This window comes from Pseudophryne corroboree, chromosome 2 (genome assembly GCF_028390025.1).
Source record: "Pseudophryne corroboree isolate aPseCor3 chromosome 2, aPseCor3.hap2, whole genome shotgun sequence".
NCBI lineage: Eukaryota > Metazoa > Chordata > Amphibia > Anura > Myobatrachidae > Pseudophryne > Pseudophryne corroboree.
In genome coordinates this window covers 246,171,809-246,185,575 of record NC_086445.1, presented here as the reverse complement: position 1 = coordinate 246,185,575, position 13,767 = coordinate 246,171,809, and the positions used below count along the sequence as shown (strand labels likewise).

General features: G+C 41.3%; 1 protein-coding gene across 1 annotated transcript in view; it reads right to left on the bottom strand.

Annotated features, from left to right (window-relative positions):
• Positions 1–590: 590 nt before the first annotated feature.
• RAB5B (RAB5B, member RAS oncogene family) overlaps positions 591–13,767 on the bottom strand; it is a 96,973-nt gene continuing 83,796 nt past the window's right edge. Inside the window, exons 3-6 of the mRNA XM_063952609.1 lie at positions 10,856–11,007; positions 9,813–9,939; positions 9,157–9,246; positions 591–6,013 (exon numbers count right to left, since the gene is read on the bottom strand). Coding sequence (XP_063808679.1) covers positions 5,898–6,013; positions 9,157–9,246; positions 9,813–9,939; positions 10,856–11,007 — 485 coding nt within the window. The 3' untranslated portion in view covers positions 591–5,897. The remainder of the gene's footprint in view (positions 6,014–9,156; positions 9,247–9,812; positions 9,940–10,855; positions 11,008–13,767) is intronic.

Genomic DNA, 13,767 nt, shown 5'->3' with positions numbered 1-13,767 from the left:
CCTTCCACTTGGTGTGGTTGCTGGTAAAATACCATGTCAGGTGTTGTCCTGTTCAACTGGATTCATAACTAGTGACTGGGAAGACCGTGACATATGGATAACGACGAGGTCATGCTCATATAACCACTAGACAATTGCATATGCTGTGGGGATGTGGGCATGACTGCAGCCAAACCATGCAGGAAAAAGGCATCCCCTCACCTTTCCAGAACCACTGGAACTTATGGCTAGCCATAACTAGATACAACTGGAGCAGTCCTCTATTTGTATAGTCGTCCCTGACCATACCGGGATGTTTTGGTTTTTTTGCTTAATTGATACGCAAATCACAGGACAGACACTGGTCAGACTCTTTCCTGCATGATCTACAATGTATCATTATATAGAGACTGCATTTTCAGTATTGGTTATTGGATCCTTATTAGTGCCTTCTTCAAAGCAGTCTGAACTTGAACCACCAAATGGGTGAATCTGAATGGAGCTGGATATAACTAAAGTGCAATAAGATGAAATAATGCCCCTGAGCATCATTAAGCCATTTTTAATTACTAACGAATAAACAATTTGCTTTGAAAGAATGAATCTAACAATTGTTAAGAAGCGAAGTTCATTTAATATACAGTACACACACACACAGTCTGTTTTTACTTACATTAAATTACATTGGTAGATCAGGGGTATATGTCCATTGTGATTATAACTGAAGTTAGATTTTTGTTTTAATGCAAAGATGATTAAAGGAGAACAAATACATTACAATTCAGGGTATTTTAACTTTCAAAGCTGCAATGTACCAACTTGGTCCAAGTTTCCACTACATACAACAGGGTGCAAAAAAACAAACCTAACATGCACAATCCCAAGGTCTCAGCTGTCCATGACCATGAGTATAGTAGTGAGGTGAGGAGTAGTGAGGCCAAAGCACTGGACTTGAGATGTTTATCTATAGCAGTGGTTCCCAAACTCGGTCCTCAAGTACCACCAACAGTTCATGTTTTCCAGGTCACCTAGCAGTTGAACAGGTGTATTCATTACTCACTGACATATTTCAAAAGACCCACAGGTGGAGTAATTTATTTCACTTCCAATCCTGTGAGGAGACCTGGAAAACATGAACTGTTGGGGGTACTTGAGGACAGAGTTTGGGAACCACTGATCTAAAGCCATGTTTTACAAAAATGTTAGATATGTACTTAATGAATAGTAGACTTTCAGTGACATGCTTAAAGTATGTTACTTGCAAACTATTTTTTTTTTTTTTTTTTTTACCATTCATGGTTAAAATATCACATTCCAGTAAGCTACAAAATGATTATTAAAACCATTTTTGAAATCACGGTAAACAACTCCCATGCTCCACAGGCAGAAGAGGGACTACTTGTTGCCCAAGTAAGCTCTGCTACACACAAGTCACTGTGCCATAGCAGCAGCTTTCTCTCAGGACTGTGAATATCCACAGAATGGCTTACAGTAAGGCAGGAGTGCTCACGTTGTACCTGCTGCAAAACACGAGATCCTTCTGTCTAGCCCTTCAGGCCAAGCGGTTGGATTCCCGCTGGCATCATTGGGCCCTAGAAATGTGGTTGGTAGAATACCATTCATAAAGGTTGATAGTGATTATCTTTCATTATCTTTTACCATCATTGTCAATAATCATCCAATCACATTATTATTGGATATTGTGATCATTATGTATGTGGGATCACAAGCTAATTGTGCAATATTGTACAGAGTGTCTGGCCACCATAAATGGAAACATCAAACGCTTTAAAAGTTCTTTTAGCAATAAGCCATTGCCATAGTTGAGGCTTCCAAGAGAATCACACCAGTTTATGGAATCAAGGTGAGAACTTTTCTGATGGATTGGGTTTACCTTGGGAGAGAACCCATGCTTCAGAAGATCTAAACCCCACCATTACAGAGGTTTAAAGTGTGCTTATACAAAGTGAGTGGTTGAAATAATTTGAGAAAACACCCAAACAAGTCCAGTGCATAACATTCACTGACTTGTATATGCCAAGTAATATTTTCTGTTATCCTTACGGATTGCTACAGGAAACTCCAAACCATCCATTTATGAGAAGCCTAGACAGGATGCGGTCAGGATCCTGGCAACAGGAATCCCGAAGGTAAGTACTGGCCTTGGTGTTAGGGATGGGCACTAGAGCAGGGATTGGGAACCTTTGGCCCTCCAGATGTTGTTGAACTACACATCTAAGCATGCCTTGCAACAGTTTTAGCATGGCCAAATAGCAAAACTGTAGTAGAACATGCTGGTATGTGTAGTTCAACAACAGCCTGGGGAGCAAAGGTTCCCCATCCCTGCACTAGAGGGAGGGTTAGGGATAGGCTGGAGGGAAGGGTGGAGGTTAGGGTTAGGCTGTTGGTAGGGACTGTTAGGGTTAGGCTGCGTGAAGGCTGGATTAGGGTAAAAATACGTACCGCGATCCTGACCGTCGGAATCCTGCTGTCGGTATTATGACTGTAGTGTAACGCCAACCAAACAATAGCAGTGCATAGGGTTATTTATTGACATTGCACAAAAGGTTTCATTGTAAAAAGTGCAGCTTGAAGAATGTGAATAATTAACCCTTTCTGCCTGGAAAACAAAGAGCAGCATTAACATTAATCCACTTTAGAGCAAAAAAGGGGACAACTGTTCTAGGAAATAAACAAAACAAAAAAAAAGTTATACATAGGGTGAATTAACAACTGCAGCACAGTGTTTCTGCTCCAGTTCAGTGATTAGAAACCCTTAGAAAACCTATAGTGTGTGTTTTGGACATGCAAGTCAAAGTGGAGGACCTCTAGGACATGTTCTAAGCTTTGTCATGCATGTGCTGTTTAACCCTCTACACATTCCATGTCAACATATGATCTATAGCACAGGCTCTCTAACTCTGCCCTCAGGACCCCACACAGTTCATGTTTTCCAGGTCACCTGTGTGACATTTGCTGATACGCAGTGCACCTTCCAGGTGACCTGGAAAATGTGAACTGTGTGGGGTTCTGAGGACCAAGTTTGAGAACCACTGATCAACAGGACCATGAAAGAACACTACCTAGATAAACCCTACTTTGTGTCCTATTTAAATGAGGTCATACAAAATGTAATTAGAATAATGACACTTAAAAACATTCCAGTCCAGCTATGGAAGGAAGGCACATTTCAAGAGAAAACTGTCAATCCATAAAGCCACAGACATTAGTAAGAACACTTAGCGCACACACACAGGAAGGCACATACCCGCCATGCCAACTGGTGTATAGAGGAGACTAAAGCCACACTCGAGTGTAATTTGGTACACTGGCTTGTTTAGAATACCCTTGTAAACGATTGGAGAAAATAAACGCAGTGATGGGTGAAAAGATAATATAATCGAAATCCACAGGAAAGCCGTGAGCTCTAATGAACGGTGTGAGATCAGCCACAGACAGCACAGCAGGGAATGAAACCCACAGTAACATACAGAAGTAAGCAGACAATGTGTCTAAGTGATCATCAGAGCTAATTTACAACTTCTGAACTAAAGTGCATGCTGCTGGAGGCAGCCATTGCTGTACTTAATACGCTTCAGAATTAATATTACAAAACAAAGGAAAACATATTAATCGATAACCATAGTAAAACCCTTCAATGGAGGGAGGGGGCCCAGTCAGTGACTGCCTTCAATGGAGGGAGGGGGCCCAGTCAGTGACTGCCTTCAATGGAGGGAGGGGGCCCAGTCAGTGACTGCCTTCAATGGAGGGAGGGGGCCCAGTCAGTGACTGCCTTCAATGGAGGGAGGGGGCCCAGTCAGTGACTGCCTTCAATGGAGGGAGGGGGCCCAGTCAGTGACTGCCTTCAATGGAGGGAGGGGGCCCAGTCAGTGACTGCCTTTAATGGAGGGAGGGGGCCCAGTCAGTGACTGCCTTTAATGGAGGGAGGGGGCCCAGTCAGTGACTGCCTTTAATGGAGGGAGGGGGCCCAGTCAGTGACTGCCTTTGACACTATTAAATAATAAATATATTTTTAGAAATTTAAACACAATTCTTAGTTTCAGGTGGGTTCAGGAAAAAACGTCACCTTTGCTCTCCCAATCTGGCAGGTCCCGCAGTATCTGTAACAGCAGCCTGAGCAGGAGAGCCTCATAACTGGGGCAGCTTCATCTAAACAGTCATGGCCAATGCTACAGATGGACCTTCCTGTCCTGGCCTTGTCAGATGGAGGGAGCGACTATAATTGAACCTTTCACATATTTATCCCACCCTACGTAAACTAACAATGTGCAATTTCTTTAAACATTTTCAAATCAAGTTTTGTTCTAGGTTTGTGTTACTTGTACAAGTGCTTGTTAAATAAAGTGGTAAACATTTAGTCCTCCTAGACAATTTCCATGCTGAAGCAGGTTTTACAGATGGGATCGGTAGAGGATCCCGGAGGTCAGGAGACAGACGCAGAGAGCGCGGCAGCGAGCGCAGCATGTCTGCTCACCCCGCTTTGGGCCCGGTATTCCACCCTCAGGTGGTGGCGTGGAGCACCACACCCCGGTCGGAATACCGGGCTTGGGTTGGGATTCCGACTGCTGGCATTTACCTGGCTGTTGGGATTCTGGCGTCTGTATCCTGACCGCCAGGATTGCGACAGCTGGTAATTTAACCGCATACCTTACAGACAGTTACTTGCAGTACGTGTCTCCAGGTCGTGAAACCTCCAATTCTATCACTAGTGCTGTATGCCACACTAACCACCGTGCACAGGCGCTTACAGAAGTGCTGCATTAGGTCAAACAGAGGAGCTGGCTATGCTCAGACATTGACGTTCTCCAATTCCCTTGTAAAAACACTGATGCTGTATAAAATCCCTGAACACAGTGGTATTAACCATTTCAAACTGCTAAAAGCATTTTGATTATCCTAACCTACAAACACTCCATTTCCTTCCAGAATTTTTTTGTAAGCCATTTTATGTGCTTTAAAATTTCAGGCACAAAATTGTTTTTAAATTACGATAGAGAATGAATGTAGATTTTTACTACTTCATTAAAGGCCACAGGCCTGGAAGGAGAAAACATAAGAAGCCAAACATTCCCCACCAACAGAAGAGTAACTCGCAACTTGCAGTGCTTACTATGATACACAAATCTCATATACGCCTGTAAAATGCCAACATCCCCATCGCTTCACCACCCGCTTCTATGCAAACGTCCATGTGTTCGCTAAAAGCACCTTACTATGGGTTCATCATGAATGGATCGTTTACCAGCTACAGCCGTCAAAGTCCAGGCACACAAAATGCATTTCTTAGGCAAAGCATATAGTAAATAAGATGTAAGAAACGTGAGGCTACTGTGAAATCTGAAGATCTACCGAGTACATGAAGGGCTGCAAAACAAGGAGAAATAGGAGAAGAAAGCAGAAAGTAGATGGATTGGGGGAAGGGAGGGGGTGGGGGGGCACTTACATTAAACCAAAACAAAATCAATATTAAAGTCACTATATGCAGCTATAATACAGAGTAGTATCAAGTTTTTTTTATGTATTGTTTTTTTTTGCTTCTTTTCTCGTTTGCTCTATTCAGGAGGTCCGGTCCCCAGATGCGATCCTTTTTGCTGTGTCACCAAGAGTAGTCTGTGTGTGTTTGTTGGAAGCGTTAAGAAGAACAAAACAATTCAAACCCACAAAAGTGCAGTTAGCAGGGAGCTCTCCAAGGGCTGCAGTGGTGTGGGAGGTAGAAGGGGAAGGTTCAAGCCGGTTGCTTTGTTCCCATGTGTGTGGTTATCCGTTGGTAAGTGTAGAAGGAAAGTCCTGGCAGAAGAGTGAGCTGCTGGAAAGGTGTTTAGTTGTATTTCTGAAGCGTGGAAGGGCAGGTGCAGAAGGAAAGGTTATCTTTATCTTGGATACCATTTGTTCTCCTGTTAATTGCTGCAGCACTGGCTCCTGTTCTGCTGCGTCTGCTCGTGGAGATCCACACCTCGGCTCCGACCAGCTGCCCCACTGGTGTTCTGGGGCTCGGTTTTTGGCAGCTTCTTAGCTGTCAGAAGAAAGGAGAGAAATACTTAGGAAAATAGTTGCATAAAAAATTAAGTTGTACAACATCTTTAAATACTTGCCAACTAAACCATAATTTTCAATAATAACAGCCCTTAACATATCTCCCCAGCTGCAACTTCAAAAGACAAAAAAACAAAAAAAAAAACACACATGAAAACCATGTGTTACTTACAGGCAGAGTATGGGGTATATTCAGTAAGAGTCGGATCCATTCCGACATGCAGTTGTCGGAATGGATCCGACAACCCCTATTCAATGGACGGCCAAATCCGAAGGTCGGATTTGGCCATACACAGGGTCATGTGCTGCCGCTGCTGTCAGCGGCTGCGCGGACAGCAGCGGCCAGGGGTGCAGATGGCGGTGGCCAGTGGTAGGAGCTGCAGGGAGAGAGGTGCCTGCAGGCAGCTGAGATTGGCGGCCGATGGGAGGAGCTGGCTGCGGGGAAACAGGTCTGCGGCAGCGGGGGGAGGCACTGCAGGGAAAGAGGTGCCTGGCCTCTCCCCCTTGTTATAGGGCTTCCTTATATATGCATCACTTTGCAGCCAAAGTGATGCATATATAAGCCCTATAACAAGGGTGAATGGCGCCAGTCAGCGGTTCCTAACATATAGGGGTGTATTCAATAACTGTCGGAAGCTGCCGTCTTATTGGAAAGACGGCAGCTTCCGACAGAAATAGGTTGGAAGGGGTTCCAACCTATTTAATAGGGCCTGATTTTTTCCGACAAGTCAAGAATTCCCGACTTGTCGGAAAACACGCGGATTGGCGGAATAACCGCCGAACCGTGTGCTTCTGTCGGAAATAGGGCCAAATCAGACAGGTTTGGCCCCCTTTCCGACAAACTCAATCCGACTGAAAACAAGTCGGATTGAAGTGAGGAGACTAGCGGTGCTGCAGGCGGCTGGGGGAGCTGAGATCAGCAGTCGGAGCTGTCTGCGGCGGCGGGGGGAGGCGCTGCAGGGAGAGAGGTGCCTGGTGCATCTACATATATTTCTGGACTCTGCAACACAGAGAGATACTATGAGAGATTTCGACAACACAAATTGGCATCTATATAGACAACTGTCTAGTGATACCTACTCTACACTACTCTAGTAGCTTGCGCACTCTCCACAGGCTCTCTCTAATGTGAACTTTCATCTCAACAGGTTACCTACTACACTCTCTTATTTATCTGTAAACTAATATTTCTGGTCCCACCACGTAATCTAAGGAGCATGCCGATTGACCGATAAGATAGACTGATTTACAGCGTGATCGCTCAGTGGTGCTATCATGAGGTTGCTCTATCGTAATCATTATCAGCGTTATCTGTTCTTATACTCTTCTTACTGTCTGCTTAGAGATCACTCATGTTACCTATTCATTGACCTATGTTGTAACATTTTCTATACTGTACCATGTTAATATATTTATTATTCTGCAGAAACATTTAATAAAAAAAACAAAAAAAAAAACAAAACAAAAAAAACTGTACTTGTGTTTCTTCATGCCCTAATAGCATAACTGTGGCAGGGCATGCTAGGCTGTTGTAGTTCCACAGGTTGCCTACCCCAGACAGAGAGGACAGTCCAAGTCCAAAGCCGTTAATTTTTGGTAGTTTTGTCGGTAGAATTTAAAACTTAAACAGTTAATACAAAACCACTGCGTTTATAGCACAATCAGCAAGGATCTGTGGTTGAGAGTAGTCGCTGCTTAGTAAATATATAAGCGTAAAACAGACGTAACAGTACAAAGTGCTGACTTTTAATAGGTTAGTAAGTTCGCAAACAAGGTTAATAAGCTGTAAGTCATTGACCAGCTTTTGCCATGCACTTTGTACACTCATGAGTCAATTATCAATTCACTCTCAATATACCAATCTTCTAATATAAAACTGACAAGACATATACAACATATACAGATAAAGGACTCTAACAGCACGATGTGACAGCGCGGTGTTTTCAGTAACACTTTTGTATACAGCACATATCAATTCTGACAGGAGTTAGGGCTTATTCACACTATGCGGCTGTTTAATCTGCTTTACAAGAGGGAATAAAATATTATATTATATATATTTCCCAGCTCTACCTTCATATGCTTAAAAACAATGTAACCAATTTGATTATCCAAATTTAATATATAAATTATGCCTTCCTAACTGTTAAAGTATTCGAATTTAGTGTAAAGGAAAAATGACTTGCTATTTTAAAACAAACAATAAACTAACTAACGTCTGGTGTCTTTTTTGCCAAAAAATGCATCTTATTCGCAACGCAACTAGAACGCATGAGGAGACTGTGCCAACAGAACTTGCATTGGAAAAAAAGCTGCGGCTGCTACATTGTAGCACATCGTATACAGATTCAAAGACTCAGTCGCACACACAGATATACCAGTGTCATATCCAATTAATCAGCACAGTCACCTTGCATTTCCTAGTCGCACTGCATAGTGAATAAGACACATTTTTGGCAAAATAAACAAATTTAAAAAAAGACGCCCAGCGCTAGAAAATTCTCATGCGACCTGGCGTGCCAAGAGGGGTTGTTTGGTGTGACTGCAGCAGAGACGTATGAGGACATATCTGTATTTCAGACTTTTCTGGACCTGTTCACATCTGTAGGTTTAAAATTTATGTCAATTAAGTCACATAAATCCCTTCATATTCCATCACAATCTCAAAAGTGTTATGACACCTAATAAAGAGATTCTGGGAATAGAAAGCAAATAATGGAACTGTACTAAAATGAGTGGCAGTGTACAAACTAGGTAAGTCTTGGAAAAATAATATTTAATACAATCATCCCTTAATTTCTAGCTTAGACATACACAACAGAAAATAGAAAAATATAAGTTTAGACACCAGCCTGTGAACAACGATCTGGAGATGACAGACTTTAAACGCCTTTAAAATGGGTTTCAATTGCTTTCCACTGAGCCATTAAATCACAGAATTCTAGTATAATCAATTTTTAGAGTAGATGATATATGCATAAAACATGTTCGAAATAATTAAAATCAGACATTTCCTTTGTGACTAGCAAAAGCAGATCTTAGCCAGTAAAAAAAGAATGTGTAACCTATATGAAATGATGTCATTGAGGCTTAGACACATTCTTCTGCAGCAAGATACTCTACCTATTGCAAGAAACAGGTCATTCACATTCATAGCCGTCTTGGCGGAGGTTTCCATAAACAACAGACTGTTATCATCTGCGTATGCCTGGGCTTCCTACAAATCAGAAAATAATAGGTCAAACTCCTACGTTATTGATCCTATGGTTTAATGAAAAGGAAACAGAAGAAATAATATTTTTCTCATATGTATGGGTGTGTAAAAAATTAAGTGTAGAATGTCAACTGACTATGCATTTAAGGGTGTCAATCCCCCTTCCAGGATGTAAATCAGTTATCAACAGGGATTACATCACTGAATCAGGATCCGAGTCATCACTGTTGATATAACAGGTTTTCATCGTAATCTGGTATTTACTTTCTCAGATTTACTGCAGACTGTTCAAACAACACACTTCTCAGGAGACAGCTGCCACCTGCACACAACGGAGTGTGAGAGAGTGGGACGGAATAGTTTGGGAAATTTTTGGGATAATTTTGGACTTTTTTTTTATTAATAATTGACAATTTACACAGTAATGTATTGTGTAGCGCAAAATAGTATTATTGTTCGTATATGTATGTATCTCCTTCTTAAAGCTGACACCCTAACGTCTTGCTGCCTAGAACAGGGGCTGAACAGCCCCTTACAAAAACCAGTAAGAACATCTGTATGGCACTTGCCTCATACTCCACCATACGTTTGTTAGTGAGGTCAGCCTTGTTGCCAGACAGCGCGATCACAATGTTAGGACTGGCTTGTCTCTGCAGCTCTTTAACCCATGTCTTTGCTCTGGCAAATGTCTCCTGTTACGAAAGAAACCAGAGTGTTAATGTATATTTAGTTGTTCAAAACATCATAGATTGGAAATAATGTAATGTGACTGTAAGATAACACAATTCAAGTAATGATGACTGCCAACAGTTATTGCAGTATTCCATCATCCGCAGTCATCACAACATCTAAAAGAAATGTACGTAGATCCACATACCCACTAGGCTCCTATGATGCTTTGTTTATGAACTACGCCTAACACAATGTGAGGAATTCAATTGTTTTGTGGGTGCCAACCGGAGCTATTCAATTGTTTCCTCCCATTGGGTGCACATGTCCTGTGTGCGCGCCCCCTTGGTACCGGGTATAGCCACGCCAGGTGGTTAAACCAGTCTAAAGTCCAGGTGAGGGAGCTCAAACACACGTTTGAGCACCCAAATTGCTGTGTTAATGCACATTTCAGCTCGCACCTCAGGAGCAGAAATGTGTCCCGTGACTGCATGCCGCCTGAGCAGAACAACTGAATTGCTTTGTTGGGCGCCATCTAGTTCTCACCGGGGCAACCAACAATGGAATCGTCCCCTATGTGTTAACAAATGTGGTCCCAATTTGGTTTTAAGTAACTTATGAAAAGTCACTGCTTACATTGCACTTTAAGGTCTTGCTGTGTATGATGTTAGACAGATTGCCATCACTTAGACACTATGGGGGGTAATTCAAATGTTTGAAAAGTCAGTTAAGTGTCTGTTTTTTTCCTGTCTATTAGATAGGAAAAAACAGACACCCAACTGACTTTTCAAACAATTGAATACCCCCCTATGTGTTGGAGACATCTCCTCTCTAATTCACTATATATGAATAGAACAGCAACATAATATCATTAACAACCACGCAGTTTTGATCCGGTGTAGAGAAACAACTTTTACATATCCACAATTGGTTACACACCTGGTTGGTAATGTCATAAACCACAATTGCAGCTTGGGCTCCCCGATAGTACATAGGTGCCAGGCTATGATATCGCTCTTGTCCTGCTGTATCCCAGATCTCAAATTTTACAGTTGTGTCATCCAAACACACAGACTGTGTAAGAAATGCAGCTACAAAGAAGAGTGAGGTTGGGGGCGGGACACAAACAAGACAAGTTTATTTGCACAGTACCAAAGATAAAGCAAATCTAACCTTGGTGCATATGATGTCTTACTGAATCATCCAACTAAAGAGTTTTATAAAGACTGTAAAAAAGCTTGTAGGCTGTGTTTATCAGCACATTCAAATAGTAGCGGCCTGAAAGCCGTAATTTCAAAAATATTGAGCAAGCGGGACCAAGATACGTGGCCAACTGCTTTCTCAGCGTCAAGGTTTAGAAGCATATCAGGAGAAAATTTCTTATTACTTTGAAGCAGACATATGATTGCAGCAACCCTGTCCAAATCCCTGTAACCAAAAAACTGTATAAAGACAAAAGCTTTTACGGTATTCTACAGATGTGGATCTACAGTGACCCCCCTATATGCCCTTGTTCTAAGTTACATTATTTTATACCTTCCGCATAGACTGGCTAGGGGCCACCCTGCATAAAGACATGAGCACAGTACAGTTCTTCCAAGTTTAGGAGCGCTATAGAGACTCGTTATCAGCTGCATACAAGTCTTTATTCTACTAAATGGTATAAAACAAGAAAGCTATGGGGTATTTACCTATTGATTCGTCCTCTACTTCTCGACTAATGGAAATCTGGTCAACCATGCCTACAGTACTTTGGTGAATCTATGACTTCACATTTGACATCTGTGTGTTGTCTATTCTATCTTAGCTCTTTATTTTTCCTTGTGCTATGGTTATTTTTGTATCCCGTTACATCATGTCATATCAATGTCAACATAAGTCGTCTGATTTCGGTTTCATGTTCGCTTCATTCTCAAAAAAAATATATTGGGGGGGGGGGGGGGGAATAAAAAAAAAAAAAAAAGACAGTTCTATCATGACACGCCATCATATCTGAGGTGATAGGCCCTTCACAAAGAAATCACTATCACATTTATGAAGTAGCTTGTTCCTAGTTACGGAGATCCACCAGTTTATATTTACTATAAAAGATTACCTGTCCCCCCCCCCCTTCTTTTTCTCTTTCCCCTTAAGCCCTTCACTGCTACGTATTACTGGGATTCAGCCTATGCACTGCAGGGGTTCAAATGGGGGAGACAAGTTACCTGAAATCCTCCCTTGATAGTTGTTACAGCCGGGAGGGGCTAGTCTTGATGTCATCATTATGCCGAATTTTCTTCATCGTCACAATGCAATGTGACAAAACCTCATCACAAGACTGTATGGATTCATTTGAAATTAATCAGTGCAGCCTAAAGAAGACATTTTGCTGCATCACATTGCGACTAAAATGCAAATTTGGGGTGAAAACAATGTGAGAAATACTCGTTGCGAGCAGAGTCTCATGGGACCTGGAGCAACATGGAAGGCTGTATGGCAAAAGTGTACGAGGACACATCTGTATTATAGAGCATTAAAAGTGCTCTATTTCACGCATTCTGGCACCTACAGTCAGGGGTACCATTGTTTTAAATCATGAGACCCATGCAAACTTATTGCCTTGAATATGATCACCAACCCTAGAGTACAACCCTACAGTGCAGACATCATTCTAAAAAGAGAAGCATCCCCACACCTGGATTTAATAAACACAGGGTTCCCCTCATTTGGTAAATTACTTAGTTATTAAAATGGTATGCCTTGTTGGGCTACCATGTTATTCCTATACATTGTATGCATTTCATACAAATACAGAAAAAATATTTTATTCTGAAAACCCTGGGTGTGGGTGTGGCTATTTGCTGTTTTGGAACGGTTGATTTATGCTGAAGCAGTAACCATAAAGGAATTCAGTGCTAGATACAAAAAAAACCCAAACGCGTTTGCTTTTTGTTCACTATTTCAATGAAGAAATGCGACTCTGTACTTATTTTGATACATTCACTTTGTTGTATGTAATTTTTACTTGCCTGTCATCTACCTTTATAAATAAAGATTTAAAAAAAAATAAAAATAAAAAAAACAAGAAAAAACAAACAAACAACTTTTTGGGCCTTTCAGGGTAGATTGTTTTTGCTGTGTGATGAGAAATAAGCACATGCTAATGCCGGAAACGCAGAATTTTTTTCTGTGGGTACCCCATAATTGCTTACAAATATTGATGTTCAAAAGGAGTTCAATGTTCTTTACTATTTTCATAGTTCTGTAATAGTCTATATTAACCTATGCCTTTTTATTTTATTTTTTGTGGGGATATAGATTAAGAGTGAGAGAGGTACAGAAAATAGGTTTAAATGCCATAGTTTATAAAGATGTACAATCAAAGAAACGTATTTGGTCAGAGATTCCCTAACTCCACCATTACAGTCCAGGTTTTAAGGATAACCATGCTTGAGCACAGGTGACAACTTGTACCTCAGTACATTTTAACCATCTGGGCTCAAATATGGATATTCTTAAAACCGTAATTGCAGCGTTTGGGAACCTCTGAACATGGATACAGTAGATAGATACTCTGAAGCCTGGGTGCCCCACAGCTTCACTCAGATGACATAGCAGCAACCAAATCCGATCTGCTTTGTATAAGTAAAGTTCCAAATACCTCAGGGCTTTCCAAAACGAAAAGTATGGGTTATAAGGCTTCTACTTTTTTTTTTTTTTTAAATCTGTTTATTGGTAAAGAGAAAAATACAAGTGTAACACACACATTGCACACGACAACTGTATTACTACAATATCAAATCTCAGGTTGCATAGGAATGTATAACATTATCTCCACACAAGAGCAATCACATATATTATTAAATGAAGTG